Source organism: Vicugna pacos, chromosome 20 (genome assembly GCF_048564905.1).
Source record: "Vicugna pacos chromosome 20, VicPac4, whole genome shotgun sequence".
NCBI classification, from domain to species: domain Eukaryota; kingdom Metazoa; phylum Chordata; class Mammalia; order Artiodactyla; family Camelidae; genus Vicugna; species Vicugna pacos.
The window spans coordinates 9,069,867-9,091,395 of record NC_133006.1 but is presented as its reverse complement, the minus strand read 5'-3'; the positions used below and the strand labels follow the sequence as shown (position 1 = coordinate 9,091,395).

Genomic DNA, 21,529 nt, shown 5'->3' with positions numbered 1-21,529 from the left:
AGGCTTCTTATAGGTAAGGCTCTCCCCTTCTCCAGGCTACTAAAATTCTCTTCATTCAGTTGGCAGATGCTGTGTGAAAGGTTTCCATGGGTTAGAGTTTGCTAACATTACCTATGTTCAGACTGCATTGGCCAGGATGCAGTCACATGGCCCCCACCTAACTGCAGGAAGACTGGAAAATACAGACCAACTGCACACAACTGTTGACACAGGGCAGATAAAAGAGTGAAGTCCCCAGATTCTGGCTTGGGTTACTGGATGGATGGTGGTGGCACTCGTTGATACAGAAAACACAGGAAAAGGACGCTGAATTCAGAGGAAGCAGAGCTATCTCGTAGCCAGCGGGACATTCAGGTCTGGAGCTCAGGGTTGGCGATAACCCAGATGGTTGACGCCATGAGTCAAGTCTTAGCACTAGAAAAGAAAGGGACAAGAACTTGAGTCTGAAGAACACCAAAATGTAAAGAATTTCGTGACTCAATGTCTATTTCAATCTCCTTTTAGTGTGCCTTCCTGTACTGCAAAGTTGAAGAGCTAAAAACGTTATTTCCCGGACTCCTGGCAGCTAGGGTTTCCAAGGATGTGATTTAGGTTCTGCCAATTAGACACCCTCACCCAAGACTCCAACTTCCGAGCTGAATGACTGGGACCCAAACAGGGCAGGAGGCTTCCTTTTTGCTGGTGCTAAAGGCGAGACCCTAAGTCCCCGGTGAGGAGTCTGGGGTGGAGGCTAGGTCTCAGGTGGGCAGGGCTCTGGGTCCCTGGTGGGCGGGGCCCTAGGTCTCAGGTGGGCGGGGCCAGGGCTCCAGTGGGCCTTAGTCTCAGCAATCTTCGGACTCAGCCGGCATTTCCCGGTTGTGGTTACAGCAGCAATTCTCAGGGCAACTCGGTCCTAAGAGTATCTTTGCTCCAAGTAACTCAGCTTAGGGTCTACTTCTTCAGCTCGCCGACGGATTCTATAAGCCAATTCACACACCTTGAAATGATCCCTTTCTGCTTAAACTAGCCAGGATGGGTCCTACTACCCAAGCACCTAAACTATGACGGTTATGGTTAGAAAAACCAGAGCCTTTGAAAGAGACTGAGAAGGAAAGGCCAGAGAGACAGCACTAAACCCAGGAGAGATCGGCTGCGCCCAAATCAAGGAAGAGGAGCGTTTCAGTTAAGTGGTCAGCAATTTGATGCTGCAAAGAGGCCAAGACAGACGCAAACGTAAAGTAGAATAACCCAGTCAGGCAGTCACCCGCGATCCTGGCAGGAGCAATTTCAGTGGATCACAATAGGGAAGGAAACCAATTGCAGGAGGTTTAGGAAATTCTTCCATTTTATTTGGACTCAATTTATGAAGTAAGAGGGAGGTATTATAGTCAGGTGTTACTGTATGGCTTGAGAGATCCAAGGAAGGTTATTGCATGAGGATTGCTGTGCCTGAAAACCCACCATAGCAGGCCAGTCCCTCTAGCTGGGGGGATTTGTCGTCCGGCATCATTTATCTGCGGGGGCTCTGGTCTCAGCTTGATGTTTGTTGGTTCCAGAAAATAGTTCTGTGAACTTCCATTTTTAAAAGAGAAAAAGGTCCTTTAAACATGTACTAATATCTAGCCTCCTTCTGCACAGGCAGAATGACTTAGGACATAAAAGCAGAGGATTCAGGCTTGGCCTCAATCCTGTGCCACTAGTTGGCTGTATGGCCTCTGGCAAGTTGCTGACACCCAGCTGTCTCCTCTGTGTGTTGGGAATAATCTTGCCAACCTCCAAGAGGGTTGTGATGATTAATGGGAGATGTAAGGTGAATGGCACAGAGCCTGGCAAGCAGGAAGTTCTGAGTAAATGACAGTTCATGTCATAAGTGGTCAGAAATACCTTTTGGGAAAGAATGACCTGACTGCCTTCCCCACATGGTTGCTGACCACCTGAGATAATATACAGAAAGCAAAATATAAGGTCTATTACTGAATGAAAATCCACCATGAGAAATGTCACCTCTTAAACTGGAAATTGATTGGATTCCCTGATGACTAGACTGTGCTCTGGAGTCGGTGGGGAGAGCAGGACCAAGAGAAAGAGGACTGAGATGGATGGACTTAAATTGGTGCACAGTTTTTCCGAGGCCTGGCCTCTGTTGGGATCAGACACTCCATCATAAGGAGGCAGTTGATTAATAGATACCTGTCCATATGGATGGAAACTGCCTGGTAGAGCTGGACAAGTGGAAGGGTAAAGGGAGCAGCTATATTTGCTTGAAATTAGATAAAAGATTCATGCATCAAGAACCTCATTCCAGCTGGTTTCTTTCTGGGCCTCTGCAGAAAGCTCACACCGACTCTGTACAAAGTAAGAATCCAAAATTGCTTACATGGAAATAAACCACCTGCCGGTACAGGTAGGAAGAACAGAAATCCCTGGAGGAGGGCAAGAGAGTTCCTGCTCCCCTGCCCAGCCCTGCCTGCTCTTGGCCTTTCATGACCACAAAGGGTGGAATTTAACTCCGCTCTCTCCAGCCTCCTTTCCTGGTTTCTCCTCCCAGGAACACATCCATAAAGGTGCCCACGGGTGGCCAAAGGGGCTCCTGATGTCACCACCCTATCCCCTCTCCATCCACTTCCTTTATCTTTGTAGCCGTTAGAGACTAAACACAGCTGGGGAGTAGGTTTTTCACTGGGAATTATCTTATTTTTTTCAGTTCACCTTTGTTCTGACCCACAATCACCCATCTTCCCTGTTACCTCATTCAAGGGGTGAAACACTGCAAGCCACGTTAGAGTTCAAGGTGAAGGAAGCACCCTAGCAGTCCTAGGTTTTACTCACTGGGCTGGTGTCGGGGACCCTAGGGAAAGGACAGGATGGTCATGGGCAGAGGCGGCGTGATCAGCTCTGCCGCCTGCTGAACCAGTGACAATGTCAGCTGAGTCAGTCTGTTCAGAGGGATGGCCCTGTCCTTGTCCCAAGGGAAGCTTAGCTGATCCCTCCTGATTGCTAACCTCTGAGACCTTACATCCTATAATTTCCCAAGACAGACCTGTGATTACAAACGTTCAACCTTGTAATCACAGCCGAAGCCCAGGTGTTCTGAAGAAGTGGGGTGTAAGCTTGTATTTCAAAAGAATACGATAAAGAGCTATTTGCCCAGCAAAGATATTCTGTAGAGCAGATCACGTGTGCACACTGTACTGCCCGCCTTCACCTTCCCACACCTACCAAGTCCTCACAAGCCACCAAATTAGGACTCCATTGTGGCTGTCCTTTCTGCAGGCTCCGCTCAAATTTTTTAAAAAGATAATTTAATTGTATTCGACTCATCCCACTGGGTTGATGCATTTATTTTAGCATCTTTTCCCTGCCTGGCCCTGTGGGGTGAGGCATGAATTAAAATACGAGGGCTGCCTTGAAGGTACCTTCAGCAGAGTTAGAGAAAGAAGCACCATTACGATTTGGTAGTGAAGACTGAGGGCAGTAGATAAAAGTGCTTTTGGTTTTCCCCCCCTCCACCCTAGACTTCCTGAAGATCAGAGCGCTCCTTCTTGCCTTGGGGAGAAGAAAGTGCAAATCTTTTTCTGAGGCTTTTTCCTCCCTGGGACTGGAACCTCACAGCGAATCTTGCTTCATTCATCAACTGTTTCTTTCATTGTCAAGCTCTTTGCACTTGCCCCTGAAACATGTTTAAATCTAATCTCGACATTTCTTTCTCTGCCTTCCTTTCCTCCTGGGATCATTTCTCTTCTTTCATTCATGCATTCAGTCATCTACTGATCAATTTCAAAATACTAAGTAGTGATGGATACCGTGGGTGAGGTCTTCTCCTAGGCGGGAGACAGAAAAGGTCCTTGCCTTTTGAGGAGCCCACTGTAGACAGGTATATACTGGTACCACCTTTCTCCTTCTTTTCCTTATCAAACTTCCTGGGAGAGTAACCACCTGCTCAGTCCCTGGGACCCTCCCGGCTCTTCTGAAACAGCCATCAGGAAAGTCAGCTGTGACGTCCTATTCCCAAATGTCCAGTCCCCATCTTACACTGTCTCATCCCAGCCCTCTTGCTGGATCAGTTCACCCTGATACTCTGTCAACTGAGAAGTTAAAAAGTCTATGTTTCAGGGTTATGTGAGGATTAAATGAGATACTGTATGAAGAGTTCCTGCCACGTGGTAGATGCTAAACAAATATTCTCCTCTCTTCCTTGGATGATGCTATATGGTCTTTTTAGTTGTTTTTTTGTTTTGTTTTGTTTTGTTTTGTTTTGTTTTCGTCTCTCTCTCACGTAGACTTTCTTCATAGAATCTGTATCCTTCCTAGTCCCCTGAATTACAGACATTGCTTAATGGACATTGGGTGTTTTGGGAGTCCCCTCACCAAAGTTCCAGGGCAAGTCCAAGATTTCTGTCTCAAGTATCTTTCCCTTCCTAGCCTCCTGATCCCTGGCCTCCTCCTACCCTTCGCCCCACCTCCTCAGACCCCCACCCCTGTTGGAGTGGTTTTAGTGGAGTAGATCTGGATGTAGCAGGTGACCCAATCCTGACCAATCAGAGTCTTGCACCCTCCTGGACAACCAGTGATTGCTTCAGGAATGGGCTGAAGACTCCTCAGGATCACTGAGAATTCATGAGTTTATTACTGAGACTTCTGGGAGTGAGGTTCTTTTTCCCCACTGGGCTTGTAAGTATAAAGATTTAAGATGTGTTGAAGACTGACATCTTTGTGATTCCCTTTGTCTTTCCCTCATGGTCTCAAGATGGCTGCCTCAGCTCCAGCCATAATATATGCATTCAAGTCAGAAGAGAGGAAAATAAAAGGGACCATGGCTGTCTCCTTTACTAACAGAAGTATTTCCAGAGTCAGGTCCAGCAGTCTTTCTTTAAGTTGCACAGGCCAGAGTCTCCCCAAACAGCAGTCAGTATCCCAGTGGCAGCACTGGGTTTACACGGTCTTCACTAAGCAGATGACACAGAGAAAAAAATGTCACTTTCCTAATGATTCTTGCTAGTCCCAGAGAAAACACCAGGTGGTCCAGTTTGGGTTACATATTCATCCTTGTGGCCAAGGGGTTAGGAAACTCTGATTGGCCAGCCTGTGTCCAGTCTTGATCCACAGTCCAGGCTAGGTGGAGCGATGTGATTGTCAGCACTGCCACAGGTTGGGAAGTCAAGCTTCTAAGGGAAAGGCTGCCAGGCAGAAACTGATAACCACTACAGAAGGAAATGGATACGTTGCGCTAAATTGAATTGGGGGATCATCATGAAGTAGTTATACTCAGGGTTTTAAGGGATTTTTAAATGCTTTTATCCTGGCAATAGCCCCAAAAAATAAATTGATGGCATTTGCCTTCAAGAAATTGATAGCCTGGGGTGAACAGTCGTTCTTTGGCTAAATGTAATTGTTTTGGTGACAAATGAGAAAGTAGCCAACCAAATGTATAGTGTGGATAAAGCCATGAGATTCTGAGTAACAGAGACTTGGAAGTAAGTCAATGGTGTACTTCAGAATAAAAAGACTGAAACAGAAAAGATTTATATGATGTATCTACCGTGGAGCTGAGAGTAGTGACCCAAGTTGGGTCACAATACAGGATTGTTACCTTGAATGGGTCAGTTAAACCTGAGTCCATCCAGCTTGTTTTAGATTTGCCCTTAGATGAGCATGCTCCATCCCGGCCGACACGGGGAGTGTCTACAGGCTGGGGTCATGCTTCATCTTGGCACATTTGTGACATCTGGCTAGACACCAGGCATTTTACTGTGCCTGGCAGTACACTTGCTACCTGCAGCCTGGCTGGGACTCAGCCGATCAGAGAAGCGTGTCATGACTCGTGACACAGGACATCCTTGATGACTCAAGACCTTCTGCATTGCTGAGTTTAGCCTAGGACAGAGGATGCAGAAAGTGGAAGTGGAAATCATTAGAGAAGATAGTTGCTGGGCATGTCATTATCTGGTGGAGTTATCTGGTTGGTCAGACCACTTGGCAGTTAGCAAAGAAAAAGCAGGAAAACCTTTTAATGGGTCCTAGTTGGTTCAGTGTTGCCTTTATTTTGATAATTACTGAATTAAACCACCATCCCACAGTGGGAATGAGTTCCTGCTCGTCAGCCACTGTCAGTCTCCTAGCAATTCAACAAGGATAAATTCAAACTGGCCACATACCCCCTGAAGTGCAATTATACCTTCCTTATCAGTGACAGGGTAAGAAGTACAAGCATTACTTAATATTTCTTCTGTCACTAAATAATGTATCTTCCATATTTGCCTGATACCAGGAGTGTGAGACTGAGAGGGAGAATGCTGAAAGGAAGACACCTGGAAGGATTGTAAGATGACCCACAGCCTCCCCTCAGATACACATGTGTGATATCAGACCAGTTTCTTTAGCTTTCTGGACCTCAGTTTTCTCATCTCTCAAATGATGGAGTGATTTCTAAAGTCTCTTCCAACTCTACTTTTTAAAAACTCTTCTGTCTGTGTCAAAAGCATTCTCAGTTAGAACTCTTTTCGTTACCAATCGCAGAAACTCGCTTGAGCTAGCTAAAGCTAGAAAGAGAGATTTACCTGAAACACCCACGTGAAAGTGATGGAACCTTAGTCAGTTTCCTTTGACTCAAACAAAACCTGATTCAGATCCTGTATCCCATTGTGCTGGCGGGAACTGAAGGATAGGGTGCGTGCAGGTGTGTGGGAATGTGGGTTTGAGAAGCAGAGATGATATTAGCAATATTTCACAGTCGTTGCAGCCACAAAGATGCATGTCAAGTGAACATCGGCCTGGGTGCAAGGGTGGGAGTTGGTAGGCGTGGGGGAAAAAGCAAAACACAAGTAACCCTTCTCCTTTCTGGCCTCCCCCCAAAACAAGAATAATAGTATCTCAATAAATTAACTCAACGCGTAAAGATACACGGGCATTTAGTGGAACTCAAGGGCGAGATGCAGCCAGCCTGCAAGAGTGAATTAGAATCAAGGGTTCAAATGGCATCAAGACTCTAGATCCCTCTCTCATGGGCTCTTCTCTGTGGGAACCCGTCTCTGTTTTCTTTCTCTCATCTGCTCAGGCAGGCTTTGTCTGGTTTTCCAGTTTGAATGCTCCTGCATTTTCATTTTTGTTGTTGTTGTTCAAAATATCATATAGACTAAGAAGGAACCAATCCTAAATTCCTCTTGAAAGGGGTCTAATTGGCAACGCTTGGGTCACGTTCCTTTTTCTGGGCCATCTATCTGTGACCAGGATGGCTTTGTCACACTGGGAACAAAAAAACAGCTGCAGGGAGCCTACCGCTGCTACAGTGTGGGTGGTAGCCCAGGAACGGTGTTGGAAATACTTAAACAACCAGTGGAGTGGGACCAGGGCGTTCTAGCTAGATCCTGGCTTCGGGAAGAAGAGGACCAGCTCCCAGCAAATGGGAAATAACCATGAACTGGGCAGTTAAGCCAAGAGCGGTCTACCAGTGTCTAAGAAAAAATAAAGCCCGTTTTAAAAACAAAGTAATAGTGTTCCTGGAAATTTTTTCTTCTTTTTTTAGCTGTTAGAGGGATTATTTAAGTGCCATTTTGGTTTCTATTTAATTGTGGGGAAGAGCCTCATGCAACGGTGTGCTTAAGTGTTTCAAACAATAAAAGAAAAATGTAGCACAGGACTCTTCCTGCCCTCTGCCTCCAGGAGCTTTGAGGCTGATTCGAGACGTGAGACAGGAAGAATATACAGAACCAGGCATTCATTGTACAGGGCGCACCTGAGTGCCCTAGAAGTCTGAGACAGGAGAGATCCCCGTGGGCCACAGAAGTCAGGGACACCTGCGGGGAGTGGCTAGGGATGCTTTCTAAGACTCCTTTCAACATAAAGATGTTCCAAATTCTGTAGATTAATGAAGGGACCCACCATCTGGACTCTGAAGGATATATTTGAAAGGTCTGAGACAGCTTTGTAAGTCAAGGATAGGACTTCTAGGAACTTTGCTCAAGATTAAACCACCAGCCTTTTTTTTTTTTATAAGCACCTATTGCTCCTTTATTAACTGTTTAAAAATCAACATTATTTTAAAATTATATTACTTAATAGGGACACTTGCAGCTAGACACTCACATAGATGTATGCTTCAATTTAGGCAAACATACTACACAAAAATCTGTATACATTCAGAAGACTGCGTAGGGTGGCCGAGAAGTGATTACTTTGCATTTATATATATATATATATATATATATACATACATATATATATATATATATATACTTTTTCATTATAGATTATTACAAGCTGTTGAATGTAGTTCCCTGTGCTACGCAGTTGGACCTTGTTGTTCATCTGTTTTCTATATAGTAGTGTGCATCTGCTAATCCCAAACTCCTAATTTATCCTTCCCTCCCTCTTTCCCCCCGTAACCACAAATTTGTCCTCTATGTCTGTGAGTCTGTTTCTGTTTTATAGATAAGTTCATTTGTATCATTTTTTTTAGATTCCACATGTAAGTGAAATCATATGGTATTTGTCTTTCTCTGACTTACTTCATTTAGTATGATGATCTCTAGGTCCATCCATGTTGCTGCTAATGGCATTATTTCGCTCTTTTTTTTTATAGCTGATTAGTATTTCATTATACATGTATGCCACATCTTCTTTATCCAGTCATCTGTCAGAGGACACAGGTTGCTTCCATGTCTTGGCTATTGTAAACCCGTAACACCAGCCTTCTGAATGAAGTCCTGACACAGGCTGCAATACGGATGGACTTTGAAAACATTATGCTAATTGAAATAAACTGGACACAAAAGCCACATATTGTGTGATTCCACTTACGTGAAATAACCACAGTAGGCAAATCCATAGAAACAGGAAGATAATTTGTGGTTGCCAGGGGCTGGAGGGAGCAGGGAATGGGGAGTGACTGCTACTGGGTACAGGAGTTCTTCTGAGGATGATGAAAATGTTCTAGAGTTAGTCATGACTGCTGTACAACCTTGTGAATATGCAAAAAGAAATTTAACTGTATTCCTAAAATTGGTGATGTTTATGGTATGTAAATTACAGCTCAATAAACACAAAAACAATAGCAAAGGCAAATTTTTAAAAACACCAGCCTTCTAGTTAGAAAAAAAACTTCTTTCTCTTCTTTGCTTCATTCTCTATACTGGTCCCACCAACACCTGTGCTGTGGATGTCTGTCTGTGCCCTGACAACTCCTTAGTCTGTGACACCAGCCCAGGACTCCCCTGGGCTCCAGCTGCAGCTGACATCTGCCCTGGAGATCCCATAGGCACCTCCAACACAACATGATGAAAATAAAATTGCAATTTTGGACTCCAACCTCCTTTTCCTCCTGATCTTCCTCCCTTCATTGATCGCTCCCATGACCATCCGGTCATTTAAGCCATCCACATGTGAGTCATTCTTCATGTCATTCAATCATGTGTTTGTTCATCTGTTCTCATTCTTCATGTCATTCAATCATGTGTTTGTTCATCTGTTCAGCAAATCTTTGTAAAAGACCTGTTATGTGTCAGGGACTGTGCTCTGGGCTGGAAACAGCCTGGAAACAAGACACCCTTGGCTCCTGTCCTGGTGGAAGAATAATCGATAATGCCAACACAACCGGATGAGAACATGTGCATGGAGGGTACAGGCAGCCAGCTCCTACCTCCGACTACTCGCCAAATGCTATTGATTTTGCCTCCTAAGTACCTCTCGGGTCTGGTGTTTGCTCCTCGTTCACAACACCCTTGCCTGCCTTCGAGCCCTCATCAGCCCTCTACGTGGCCACAGCTGCTTCCTCACTGGTCTGCTGGTCCTCATGCCTCATGCCTCCAGCCTTGCTAGTCTCTAATCCTTCTCCCACCCTGCTGCCAGAGAGATCTTTCAAAAACAGAACACCTCCTGGTACAATTTCCTCATTTACAATATTTTATCTCCTATAGTGACCCTGAACACCTGAAGGCTGTACCACGCTCTCACCAGAACGGGGCTGCAGTGAGGGATGCCATGAAGAGGGTTGGCCCTCTTCCTTAATTCTGGTGGAGAATCATCGGGTGGTTCAAATTCCTTCTCAGGACGTGCCGTGCCTTTCATCATGTGACCCCTGCTCACCTCTCCCATCTCACTACCATGGCTCCTCCTCTGTGGTCAAATGATGGATTTTCTTTCTCCAATTTTTCCCCATCCCTATGGTCTACCACATCACCAAGCTGAGAATGCTCCCCCAGCAGGCAGAGACACTGACAGACAATAGAAAATTCACCCATGCTTTGTTACCAGGTAGCTAAACGAAGATCATATTAAAGTTCTGAAGATCTTTCAGACATTTGACCCTGAGGCCAGATCATGGCCTCTCTTCCCCACTCACTTGATTTGAAGCCCCCCCTGCCAGGTCAGGCAGCAGAAGTGGATGAAACTGAATGATTGACAACCTCCCTAAGACTCAGCACAAGAAGAGATGTGATGCTGGGCGGTGCAGGGAGCAGAGAGGACAAAAGAGTTGAAATGGACCAAAGAAAGGAGGCAGGAGGGAAGAGGCAGAGCCGAAAGAGGAGAGAGACCTCTGCTGCCTCCCCCCACAGACCCCCCCACCCCTGTTCCTCCTGGAATGCGGACACTGAGACCTGGGGAGAGTTAGAGGAACCGGTTGGTTAAGAAAAGCTGCCTCCGAACATCATCCCGGGAGGATTTTATACCAATTGGAACATGCCCAAAGCAAGGAACTGCTTTTACTTTCTTTTACATTGCAGGGCTGTTAGCTACGAACAGTAAAACTCTTTGGCTGTGGACGGTAGCATGTCATCATTCCACTGAGGGGGTGTGAGCAGGGGTCGCACCCAGACGTGCCTTCAACAAGCCATCGCCATTCCCTGCGAGTCGTGCTGTTGTGTGCCTCTGTGCTCTCACACCTGCTGTTCCCTCAGCCTAGGGTGCTTCCCTGCGGTCTTGTCTGCTTATTCGTCCTCATCCTTCACGGCCCACCTTGGAGCTTTTGCTGACCCTCTTACGTTAAAAAGCTAGGTGACTAGGGGGCTGGGGGTGCCCCTCTCCTGCTTTTCCCATAACATCCAGTGTGTCTTGCAGCCACTGTAACACTATCTTGTCGTTGCTTGTTTAAGTACATCCTCTCTGCGCTAGATGGAGGGTGAGGCTGTATCACGTTCATCTCTTTGTCTTCAGGTCTTAGCAGAGCGCTCTTAGCACTTAGGTCATTTTCAAGAAATGGTTTCTTAAAAAAATTTTTTTTTTATTGGGGAGAGGTAACTAGGTTTCTTTCCTTCGTTCCTTCTTTTTAATAGAGGGACTGGGGATTGAACCCAGGACCTCGTGCATACTGAGCACTCACTCTACCACTGAGCTATGCCCTCCCCGCCCAGAAATGGTTTCTGAATAGATGGAAGAATTAAGAATACAGTACTACTTGTTGAATAATTGCCACATATCCCTTAGTCTCCTGGATATATCTTATTTAGTATCTTCACAGCATCATAATAAGGTGCTTCCCTTCTGATCTAAACAGTTTGCTGACCCTTTTGTCAGAAGTGTAAAAGGGTTAGGGCTAATTGGATTTATCTAAAAAGGAGAGAGAGAGAGAGAATGGAAGAGAGAGACTGAAAGCCACCAGGCCTCATCTTTCCACAGAGTTTACTGGGCTCAATGTCAATAAAATTGGATCACTAGCACAGTTGTCTTCCAGCCCTGATTTAAGAGAGGGACAAGAGATGCTGAATGCACCATTCAGGAGGAGCATGGGAGGAAGGGAACCTGCTCCGATCCAAAGGAGCAGATCAAAGGAGACAGGCATGCCCATTAGTGGCTGTTAAAGAGAAGGGACACATCGCCTATTGCATGCCTGGCCCCTCGAAGAACCTCGGGTTCCTGGAATCTGAGCTCACTGAGTCCGACCTTCCTGCCACCTGCTGTTGGGTACCACTAATGATAGAGTGACCCTGACACAGTTTATGGTTGCCTCGAGCAGGTTACCTCTTTTAACAGCTATTTTAAAAAGAGAATTAAGATTCGTGTTTGTTGTTGTTATGAGCTCAGAGGCACAGAGTGCCTACAAAGCACCCTGAAATTGCTATAATGAGCCTAATTATATTTTTGTCCTCTAATAATCTGTAATTAATTATAATCTGTGAGAATTACACTTAGGTAGAGAACGATGAACAACAGCCGTTTATTTGTGTATTTATTTTATTAAGGCTATTTTTGAAAAACATTGAAAATTATAAAAAAGAAAATTAAGTTTTCTAGGAACATCACCATCCAGAAATAAGCGTTGTGAATGTACAACTTTCTTGACCTTTTTTTTTTTGCAGTGCATATGTCTTTTTTAAAAAATTGGATCACACTGCACTCTAACCTGCTGTTTTCCTAAACCACAGAACTGCACGCTGCATATTTCTCTATGCCGCGTGGCCCCTGCAGTTTTTGAAGACTGTGCAGACTTCCATCTCATGCATGCACCCTAGTTAATTCGGTCAGGTCCCAGTGGCCATGTTCTCCCTGAGGGACTATTTGCCTTGTAAGCTTCCTGCTAGAACTTTTGGTTGGCACTAAATCTGGCCCAACATCCAGGTCCCTGAGCTCATTCAGAGAGGCACAAATATGAACTGGAGAAGACTCCAACTTATCTGCCCCAGTCCCAGATCTCATCTCTTTGAGAGGCCTTCCAAGTGGCCACAGGGACAGGCCAGTTCTGCCCTCTTGTTCCTGGCTAAGCTGTGAAAACAGACTCAGTAAATCTCAGCTGAATTAAACTAGTCAATTGATGCATTGATTTATTTTTCTTTTTTAAATCATTAAAACTCTGAAACCAAGCCAGAATCAAGCGTGAATATTGCAAGTGTTACTCTTCTTGCCCAATATTGCCGTTTTCATCTTTCCATTCTATTTAAAGGACTTGGGAGCCAAGAGAAGTCCTCCAGACAGAAATCAACTGAAAAGCCATGGACAGGACACTCTGCCAAAGCAGGGATTCCGACTCCCAGCCGTTCAACAGAGAATGCCGTGTGCTTTTGCTCATGAGCCTAACTTAGAGGATACAGGATTGACTGCAGTGAGCTGTAAGTGGGTGTATCCTTCCCCTGGCAACACACCAATAGACGGAATGACAAAGTCCGAAGGTTCAACCTCAGTTTTCCATCCTGGGTAAGTTCACATGACTTTCCTTCTCTCATCCTTAATGTGAGAAATTTCCCTCCAAACTCTTCCTTTCAAACACAGTCTAGATTGATCGGAGTTGGGCAGACTGAAAAACGTTCACTTCTCAACATTTTTGACATCAGTCTTTGAAGTACAATTCTTCTGATTTTCCCCGTCATCGCCCATCCTCCCCACTGCCCCCTACCCCCTCCCAGATTAGCTAGGATATATGAGCAAGAATCAGAAGCAAAGTGAATGGAAGAAACACAATTTTCAGGAACTTTGTAAAGGGAAGCCATCAGGGCCGTTTACTCCGAGGCTTTTTAGTTGCAAATTTCTGCTGAGAAGTAAGAAAAGGCCTCACATTTTAATATCCACGCTTTCATTTTCTGTTAAATTACCATGATCCCATGACATACTGTATGTCCTAACTTTCGGAACAAATGTTAAAATTAACACTTGTCCACATCAAAAGTGTCTGGGATTTAGGAATTCTTATTATTCTATCAGTAATAGAAAGGTGTTCTCTTTTGGACACTGTATCATTCATCCTTTCTATTTGCCACCCATAACTCTTCAACCAGAAACTAGCTCCCTGAGAGAGGGGAGGTCACATGCAAAGCTGTACAACCTCAAATGTGCCCAGGTTTACTGAGGGCCCTGAAGCAATTTCTGCATCTTGTCTCTCTTGTCTACCTGTGTTAATTGGATTGCCCCCTGAATTGTTAATTAACTGTTATTCTTAGGCAATAAAAGGGAAAAAAATAAAAAGTAATGAACCACACTGAATGAAATCAAATTATCCCTTAATGAACTTCTATTAATCCACCATAAAGTAACATAGACACACAATGCAAGAAAACCATTATTATTTTTTTTATTGAAACACCATCAGTTACAATGTGTCAATTTCTGGTGTACAGCACAATGTCCCAGTCACGGATATACATACATATATTCATCTTCATATTCTTTTTCATTAATGGTTATTACAGGATATTGAACATTGTTCCCTGTGCTATACAGCAGAAACTTTTTAAAAAATCTATTTTTATATATATAGTGGCCAACATTTGTAAATCTCAAACTCCCAAATTTATCCCTTCCCCACCCCATTTCCTGATAACCATAAGATTGTTTACTATGTCTGTGAGTCTGTTTCTGTTTTGTAGATGAGTTCAGAGTGTCTTTTTTTTCTTTTTTCTTTTTAGATTCCACATATGAGTGATATCATATGGCATTTTTCTTTCTTTTTCTGGGTTATTTCACTTAGAATGATGACCTCTAGGTCCATCCATGTTGCTGCAAATGGCATTATTGTATTCTTTTTATGGCTGAGTAGTATTCCATTGTGTAAATATATTACAACTTCTTTATCCAGTCATCTGTCAATGGACATTTAGGTTGCAAGAAAACTATTATTTTTATTTCAATCTGATTCAGCCACTGCTCATTAGCATCCTGTGTGTGAAATCAGTGAAATTAGTGTCCTGGTTGCTTCCCCAGTTGGCCAGCTGGCAGGGGGTCTACATAGAAAAGATAAATCTAGATGGCTACCTGATGATGGAATGTTAAGGAATGGATAGATTGGACTTAAGGGTTTTGCCAACTAAAGCATATTGCCCACCATCCAGTTCTATAAAAATCAAGTCATTAGCCCCTGCACTCACTGACCTGTACAGCACATCCTGGAAGGAATTCAGGGGGAAGATCAGGATGAAGCATTCTGTGCTCTGGGAAAACTGTCAGAACCAGCCCTCAGGTGGTTAGATGTTTCCAGGAGAAAATTTTATGAACCCGAATTCTTGCGTCTTTCCATACTTAGAAAAGCACTAAAACCATTAACTAAAGCATCTGTTCCTCATGACTGGCAGCAATCTTCCTCTGAGATGTGTGCCTGAGTACACATACCCACTTCTCCAAAATCACATCGACACTGATCTCCCATTACCTCTTGGGAACAGTTCCTCCGGGCTATCTAAGGGGCTGTCTCCTGGGCTGTTGTCCTCAGTAAGTCCCCAGATAAAACTGAAACAGCTCTCACATTGTCCATTTTTATTACAGTAGACAGGTTAAAAAATCTAGATCTTCAAGTTCCTCCCAGTTCCTCCCATGCCATCCCCTACAACTTTTCTTCAAGTACAAAGTATTGGATATGAAAAATAATATATATATATGTGTGTGTGTATATATATCACATGAATCACTATGCTGTACACCAGAAACTAACACAACATTGTACATCCACTATACTTCCATTTAAAAACTATCTTAAAAAAAAGAACCCCCCATAAAGTGTTGGATCAGGGGTCCGATAAGCAGCCACTTACGTGAAGCCATTGTCTTTTCCCCTGCATTTATCAAGCCTTGATTTATTATGTGATCCACACAATGCTGAGTGCTTACTGTGTACTTCATCTAACCCTAGTGATAATGGTATGAAGTGTCTATGATTATTGTCTCCACTTTGCAGAGAAGGAACCTGAAGCACAGAAATGTTAACTCACGTACCAAGGGCTTTGAGCGGTGGGGCTGGGCCTCAGACTCAGGATGGGCTCACTTCCAAGCCCACGCTTCGAACCCACAAGTCAAAGTGCCTCTCCTTTTCTCTGCCAACGTGGTGATGAAATTAATGGCCCTCAGTCTTTCCATAAGGTCTAAAAAGAAAACAGTAATAACTAGGGCTTTTAAACAACTCTGTTTCTTGTGTAAGTTTTCACAAGTACGTCTTGTAGTCAGTCTTCTCTTAGGATAGACCAGTATAAACCAGTATGTCCCAGGCAAATGGTTTAACTACATCACTCTTCTGTGTCTCCATGTTACAGCGAGGCTAATAGTTCTCACCTCTTTCCCACTTCACATAAAATTATGAAGTTTAGTGATAGGATGTCATTGCATGCACTTTCAGCTTCTTGGAAAAGCAATTCTGTGTAAACCCACAGAAGAAGTCATAGAAAAGCAGTGTCAATGTGGTGTGAATACCACATAAAATGGACCAAATTAACTCCTTAGAGATTGGGGCAAAAATAGCTCCTCATCTTGCATATCTATTTTTCCTGTCATGTTGCATATGCCAGTTCCGTGGCTTTCAAGAACAATCTGAAAGGGCAATGTGTCTGATAAAATGTTGATTGGAGTAAGAGTTTAGCGTTCTTCTTTTAGAGGCAGTACTGCAATAGCCAAGATCTTGCCTGTTTCCAGCTTTTGGAAAAGCCACAAGTCAAAATTTTGTTGCCATAGACTTAATAAGAAACAACCAAACAACTCAATCCAAAGATGGGCAAAAGACCTAAACAAGCAATTCTCCAAGGAAGACATACAAATGATCAATAGGCACATGAAAAAATGCTCAATATCACTAATTATCAGAGAAATGCAAATCAAAACTACAATGAGGTATCACTTTGCACCAGTCAGAATGGCCATCATTCAAAAATCCACAAATGACAAATGCTGGAGAGGCTGTGGAGAAAGAAAACCCTCCTACACTGCTGGTGGGAATGCAGTTTGGTGCAGCCACTATGGAAAACAGTATGGAGATTCCTCAAAAGACTAGGAATAGACTTACCGTATGACCCAGGAATCCTGCCCCTGGGCTTGTATCCAGAAGGAACCCTGCTTCAGGATGACACCTGCACCCCAGTGTTCATAGCAGCACTATTTACAATAGCCAAGACATGGAAACGCCTAAATGTCCATCAATGGATGACTGGATAAAGAAGAAGTGGTATATTTATACAATGGAATACTATTCAGCCATAAAAACCGACAACATAATGCCATTTGCAGCAACATGGATGCTCTTGGAGAATGTCATTCTAAGTGAAGTAAGCCAGAAAGAGAAAGAAAAATACCATATGAGATCACTCATATGTGGAATCTAAAAAACAAAAACAAAAACAAAAACAAAAGCATAAATACAAACAGAAACAGACTCATAGACATAGAATCCAAACTTGTGGTTGGCCAAGGGGGCAGAGGGTGGGAAGGGACAGACTGGGACTTCAAAATGTAGAATAGATAAACAAGATTATACCATATAGCACAGGGAAGTATACACAAGATCTTATGGAAGCTCACAGAGAAAAAAATGCACCAATGAATATATATATGTTCATGTATAACTGAAAAATTGTGCTCTATACTGGAATTTGACACAACATTGTAAAATGATTATAAATCAATAAAAAAATGTTAAAAAAAATTTTGTTGCCATGTGAGAGTGTTGCATGGATGGAAGTTAATTCTGAATTTCCATATACTAAAGGCCATTCTAACTGCCCTTTGTGGATACAAATTAATCAATAGCCAATCTTAAAAGGAAATGGAAAATTTTATTCAAGCCAACCTGAGGATTATAACCTGAGAGGCAATCTCTTAGAGAGCTCGGAGCACTGTTCCAAAGAGTTAAGGGGAGGCCATATACGTGATTTTGAAGAAGGGGGTACATGCAGTCAGGCTCACATCTTGGTAGAGGTTACTGCTATTTGCAAGGAACAGGTATCTCAGTTAATGGTTTTAGTGCTTTTCTAAGTGCGGAGAGATGCAAGAAACTGGATTCATAAAATTTTCTTCTGAAAACATCTCACCACCTGCAGACCGGTTCTGACAGTTTTCCCAGAGCACAGAATGCCTCATCCTGATCTTTGCCCTGAATTCCTTGCAGGGTGTGCTGTGTAGGGTCAGCGACTGCAGGGGCTGAAGACTGGATTCCTGGAAAAATAGAGGGTGGGCAGCATTCTTTGTTTGACAATCCCTCCCTTTTGGTCTTAATTTCTACTAAGGTTTGGGAGGCATTTCATGACCTCTCTGTCCCACAGCGCTTAGGAACGCTTGTTCCCAGGTCAGGGGAGGACTTGGTTGACAGGCCACTCGATGTGCTATTACTGGACTAGGCCCTGGTAACAGTAGCCAAAAGCCTCTGGACTGCCTGTCTGGCTAGCCTGTTATGGTGCAGGAAATGGTTCTGCCTTGTTGCTTCTTCCCATATCTAGAGCTATACCATTACAATCATTTATCTTATCCAAGTATATATTTGATCAATCTTTTCAAGTCACTGAATCATCATTAATTTTATCAGAGGCTCAGTCACACACTTGGTAATGCAGAAAACAAATCTTATAAAATAGACAGAATACAAAAAATATATCTAGTAACATCAATAAGGTCCTAAGTAAACATTTAAGTGGAGAGCTTCCATTAGGTGTGGCCCAGTGTCTCCCCAGGTCGTCTGACCAGTCTGTTCGGCACTAATCACTGTCTCCAAGGGAAATGATATACTGGCCTGTACATAAAGCTCACTGAAGATGTCTGCAGGTACAAGGGGAGTGGTGGGTCACATCATCAGTGACCCCTTAAGGATTGAGAAAGGAATGTTATCTCCTAAGGAGTTAATGGCTGGCATCAGAAAACAAGTGATTTTTATGGTTGAGCAGGTATTTCTGCCACTGGCGGGGGGGGGGGGGGGTCTGGTTAACGCGCAGAGCAGATGCACAGTGCAAAGCAGAGGGGAGGAAGGAGGGGAAAGGACAGAGAAAAAATTCCACATCTAAATTTTTCTTGCCTTGCCTCAAAATGCGAACTTTATGCTCTCCCCCTTATGAAAGATCCAAGAGCCTTTTATAATGATTTGAAAATAGTAAAGTCACTCTCTTTTTCCACAGTTACCAAAGTATCACTTCTGCTGCCCAAACTGAAGTGGGCCATCACCTCAGAGTAGGAAGTGGAAGAAGCCAATATGAGAGCCAAGCAGTTTCAAAAGGCATGAAGGATGTGAAAGCACTTAACACTACTGAACTGGGCATTTTAAAAAATGGTCACAGTGGTAAATTTTATATAACGCATATTTTACCACAGCTAAAAAAGATCTAAAGATTAAGATGGGAAATTTTATGTTGTACATATTTAGCCACTAGTTTTTTTTCCCTCAAAGGAAATTCAATTTTTTTAATTAGTTTTTAGTTTGATCTCAATTTTTAAAATTGAAATATAGTTGATTTACAATATTACATTAGTTTCAGGTGTACAGCATCGTGATTCAGTATTTTTGTAGATGTTTCTCTAAGATAATGGCTCTGGTTCCCTGTGCTACATAGTGTATCCTTACTGCTTCTCTATTTTGTACTAGTAGTTTGTATCTCTTCATCCCGCAACCCTATCTTGCACCTCCCCCCTTCTCTCTTCCCTTTGGTTACAGTAAGTTTGTTTTCTATATCTGTGAGTTTGTTCTTATTTTGCATGTACATTCGTTTGTATTAATTTTTAGATTCCACATATAAGTGATATCATGCAATATTTGTCTTTCTCTGTCTGACTTATTTCAGTAAGCTTAATATTCTCTAAGTCCATCCATGTTGCTGCAGATGGCAGAATTTCATTCTTTTTGTGGCTGAGTAATATTCCATTGTATCCTACATCTCCTCAATCCAATCTCTGTTGATGGGCCCTTGGCTTGCTTTCGTGTGTTGCTATTACAAATAGTGCTGCTATGAACATTGGGGTGCATGTGTCTTTTCAAATTAGTGTTTTCATTTTTTCCAGATACATATCCAGGAGTGGGATTGCCGGATCATATAGTAGTTCTATTTTTAGATTTTTAGGGGGAAACCTCCATACTGTTTTCCATGTGGCTGCACTATTCCTACCAACAGTGTAGGAGGGTTCGCTTTTCTCCACATCCTCATCAACATTTGTTATTTGTAGAATTTTTGATGATGGTCATTCTGACAGGTATAAGGTGCTATTTCATTGTGGTTTCAACTTGCATTTCTCTAATAATTAGTGATATTAGCATCTTTTTATGTGCCTGTTAGCCATCTGCATGTCTTCTTTGGAAAATTTTCTATTCAGGTCTTCTGCCCATTTTTCGATTGGGTTGCTTGCTTTTTTGATATTGAGTTATATATAAACTGTTTGTATATTTTGGATTTTAACCTCTTGTTAGTCACATCATTTGCAAATATTTTTTCGCATTCTGTAGGTCTTCTTTTCATCTTGTCAGTGGTTCTGCTGCACAAAAAGCTTTTATGTTTAATTAGGTCCCACTTGCTTATTTTTGCTTTTATTTCTTTTGCCTTAGGAGACGGATCCAAAAAAAATATTGCTACAATTTATGTCAAACAGTGTTGCGCCTTTGTTCTCTTCTAGGAGTTTTATCCTTTCTGGTCTTACCTCTAGGTCTTTAAACCATTTTGAGTTTATTTTTGAATATTTTGTGAGAAAATGTTCTAATCTCATTGTTTTACATGAGGCTGTCCAGTTTTCTCAGTAGTACTTGTTGAAGAGACTGTCTTTAGAGGAGAAGTAACAACTGTTACCACAATGATACAAAAAATCACAAAAGAAACTATGAACAGTTATATGCCAACAAATTGGACAACCTAGAAGAAATGGACAAATTTCTGGAAACATACAGGCTGCCAAGACTGAGTCAAGAAGAAACAGACAATTTGAACAGACTGATCACTAGAAGTAAAATTGAACTTGTAATTTAAAAAACTTCCAGCAAACAAAAATCCAGGACCAGACAGCTTCACAGGGAAATTCTATCAAATACATGAAAAAGAAGTAATGCCTAGCCTTCTCAAACTATTCCAAAATGTTGTAGAGGAATGAACACCCCCAAATTCATTCTATAAGGCCACCTTACCCTAATACCAAAGCCAGACAAAGATGTACAAGTTAAAAAAAAAAAAGAAAATTACTGGCCAATATCTAAAAGAATATAGATGCAGAAATCCTCAACAAAATATTAGCAAACTGAATCCAACAAGATGTAAAAAGGATTGTACAATATGAACAAATGGGATTTATTCCAGGGTCACAAGGATGGTTCAACATTCACAAATCAATCAATGTGATATACGACGTTAACAAAAGGAAGGATAAATCACATGATCATCTCAATAGATGCAGAAAAAGAATTTGACAAAATTTAACATCCGTTCATGATAAAAACTCCATCGAAATGGGTAGAGAGGGAACGTAACTCAACATTAAGACTATTTATGACAAACCCACAACAAACAATATTCAGTGGTGAAAAGCTGAAAGCTTTCTCCCTAAATTCAGGAACAAGACAAGGATGCTCACTCTCCCCACTTCTATTTGACACTGGAAGTCCTAGCCACAACAATCAGATGAGAAAAATAGATAAAAGGTATCCAGACTGGAAGGGAAGAGGTGAAAGTGTCACTGTTTGCAGATGGCATGATATGAAAAACCCTGAAGTCTTCACCCCAAAACAGAACTAATAAATGAATTCAGCAAGGTTGCAGGATAGCATACAGAAATCTGTTGAGTTTCTATACACTAATAATGAAATATTGGAAAGAGAAAGTAAAAAAAAAATCCCATTTATGCATCAAAAAGAATAAAATGCCTAGAAATAAACTTAACCAAGGAGGTGAAAGACGTATACTCGGAAAACTATAAA

At 42.6% G+C, this 21,529-nt stretch overlaps 1 protein-coding gene across 3 annotated transcripts in view; it reads left to right on the top strand.

Annotated features, from left to right (window-relative positions):
- The window catches only part of PAQR8 (progestin and adipoQ receptor family member 8), a 97,698-nt gene that overhangs the window by 36,709 nt on the left and 39,460 nt on the right, over window positions 1-21,529 (top strand). For all 3 annotated transcript variants that reach the window (XM_072944817.1, XM_072944818.1, XM_072944816.1), the window contains one exon: window positions 12,851-13,101. In XM_072944817.1, coding sequence (XP_072800918.1) covers window positions 12,956-13,101 — 146 coding nt within the window. In that variant the 5' untranslated portion in view covers window positions 12,851-12,955. The remainder of the gene's footprint in view (window positions 1-12,850; window positions 13,102-21,529) is intronic.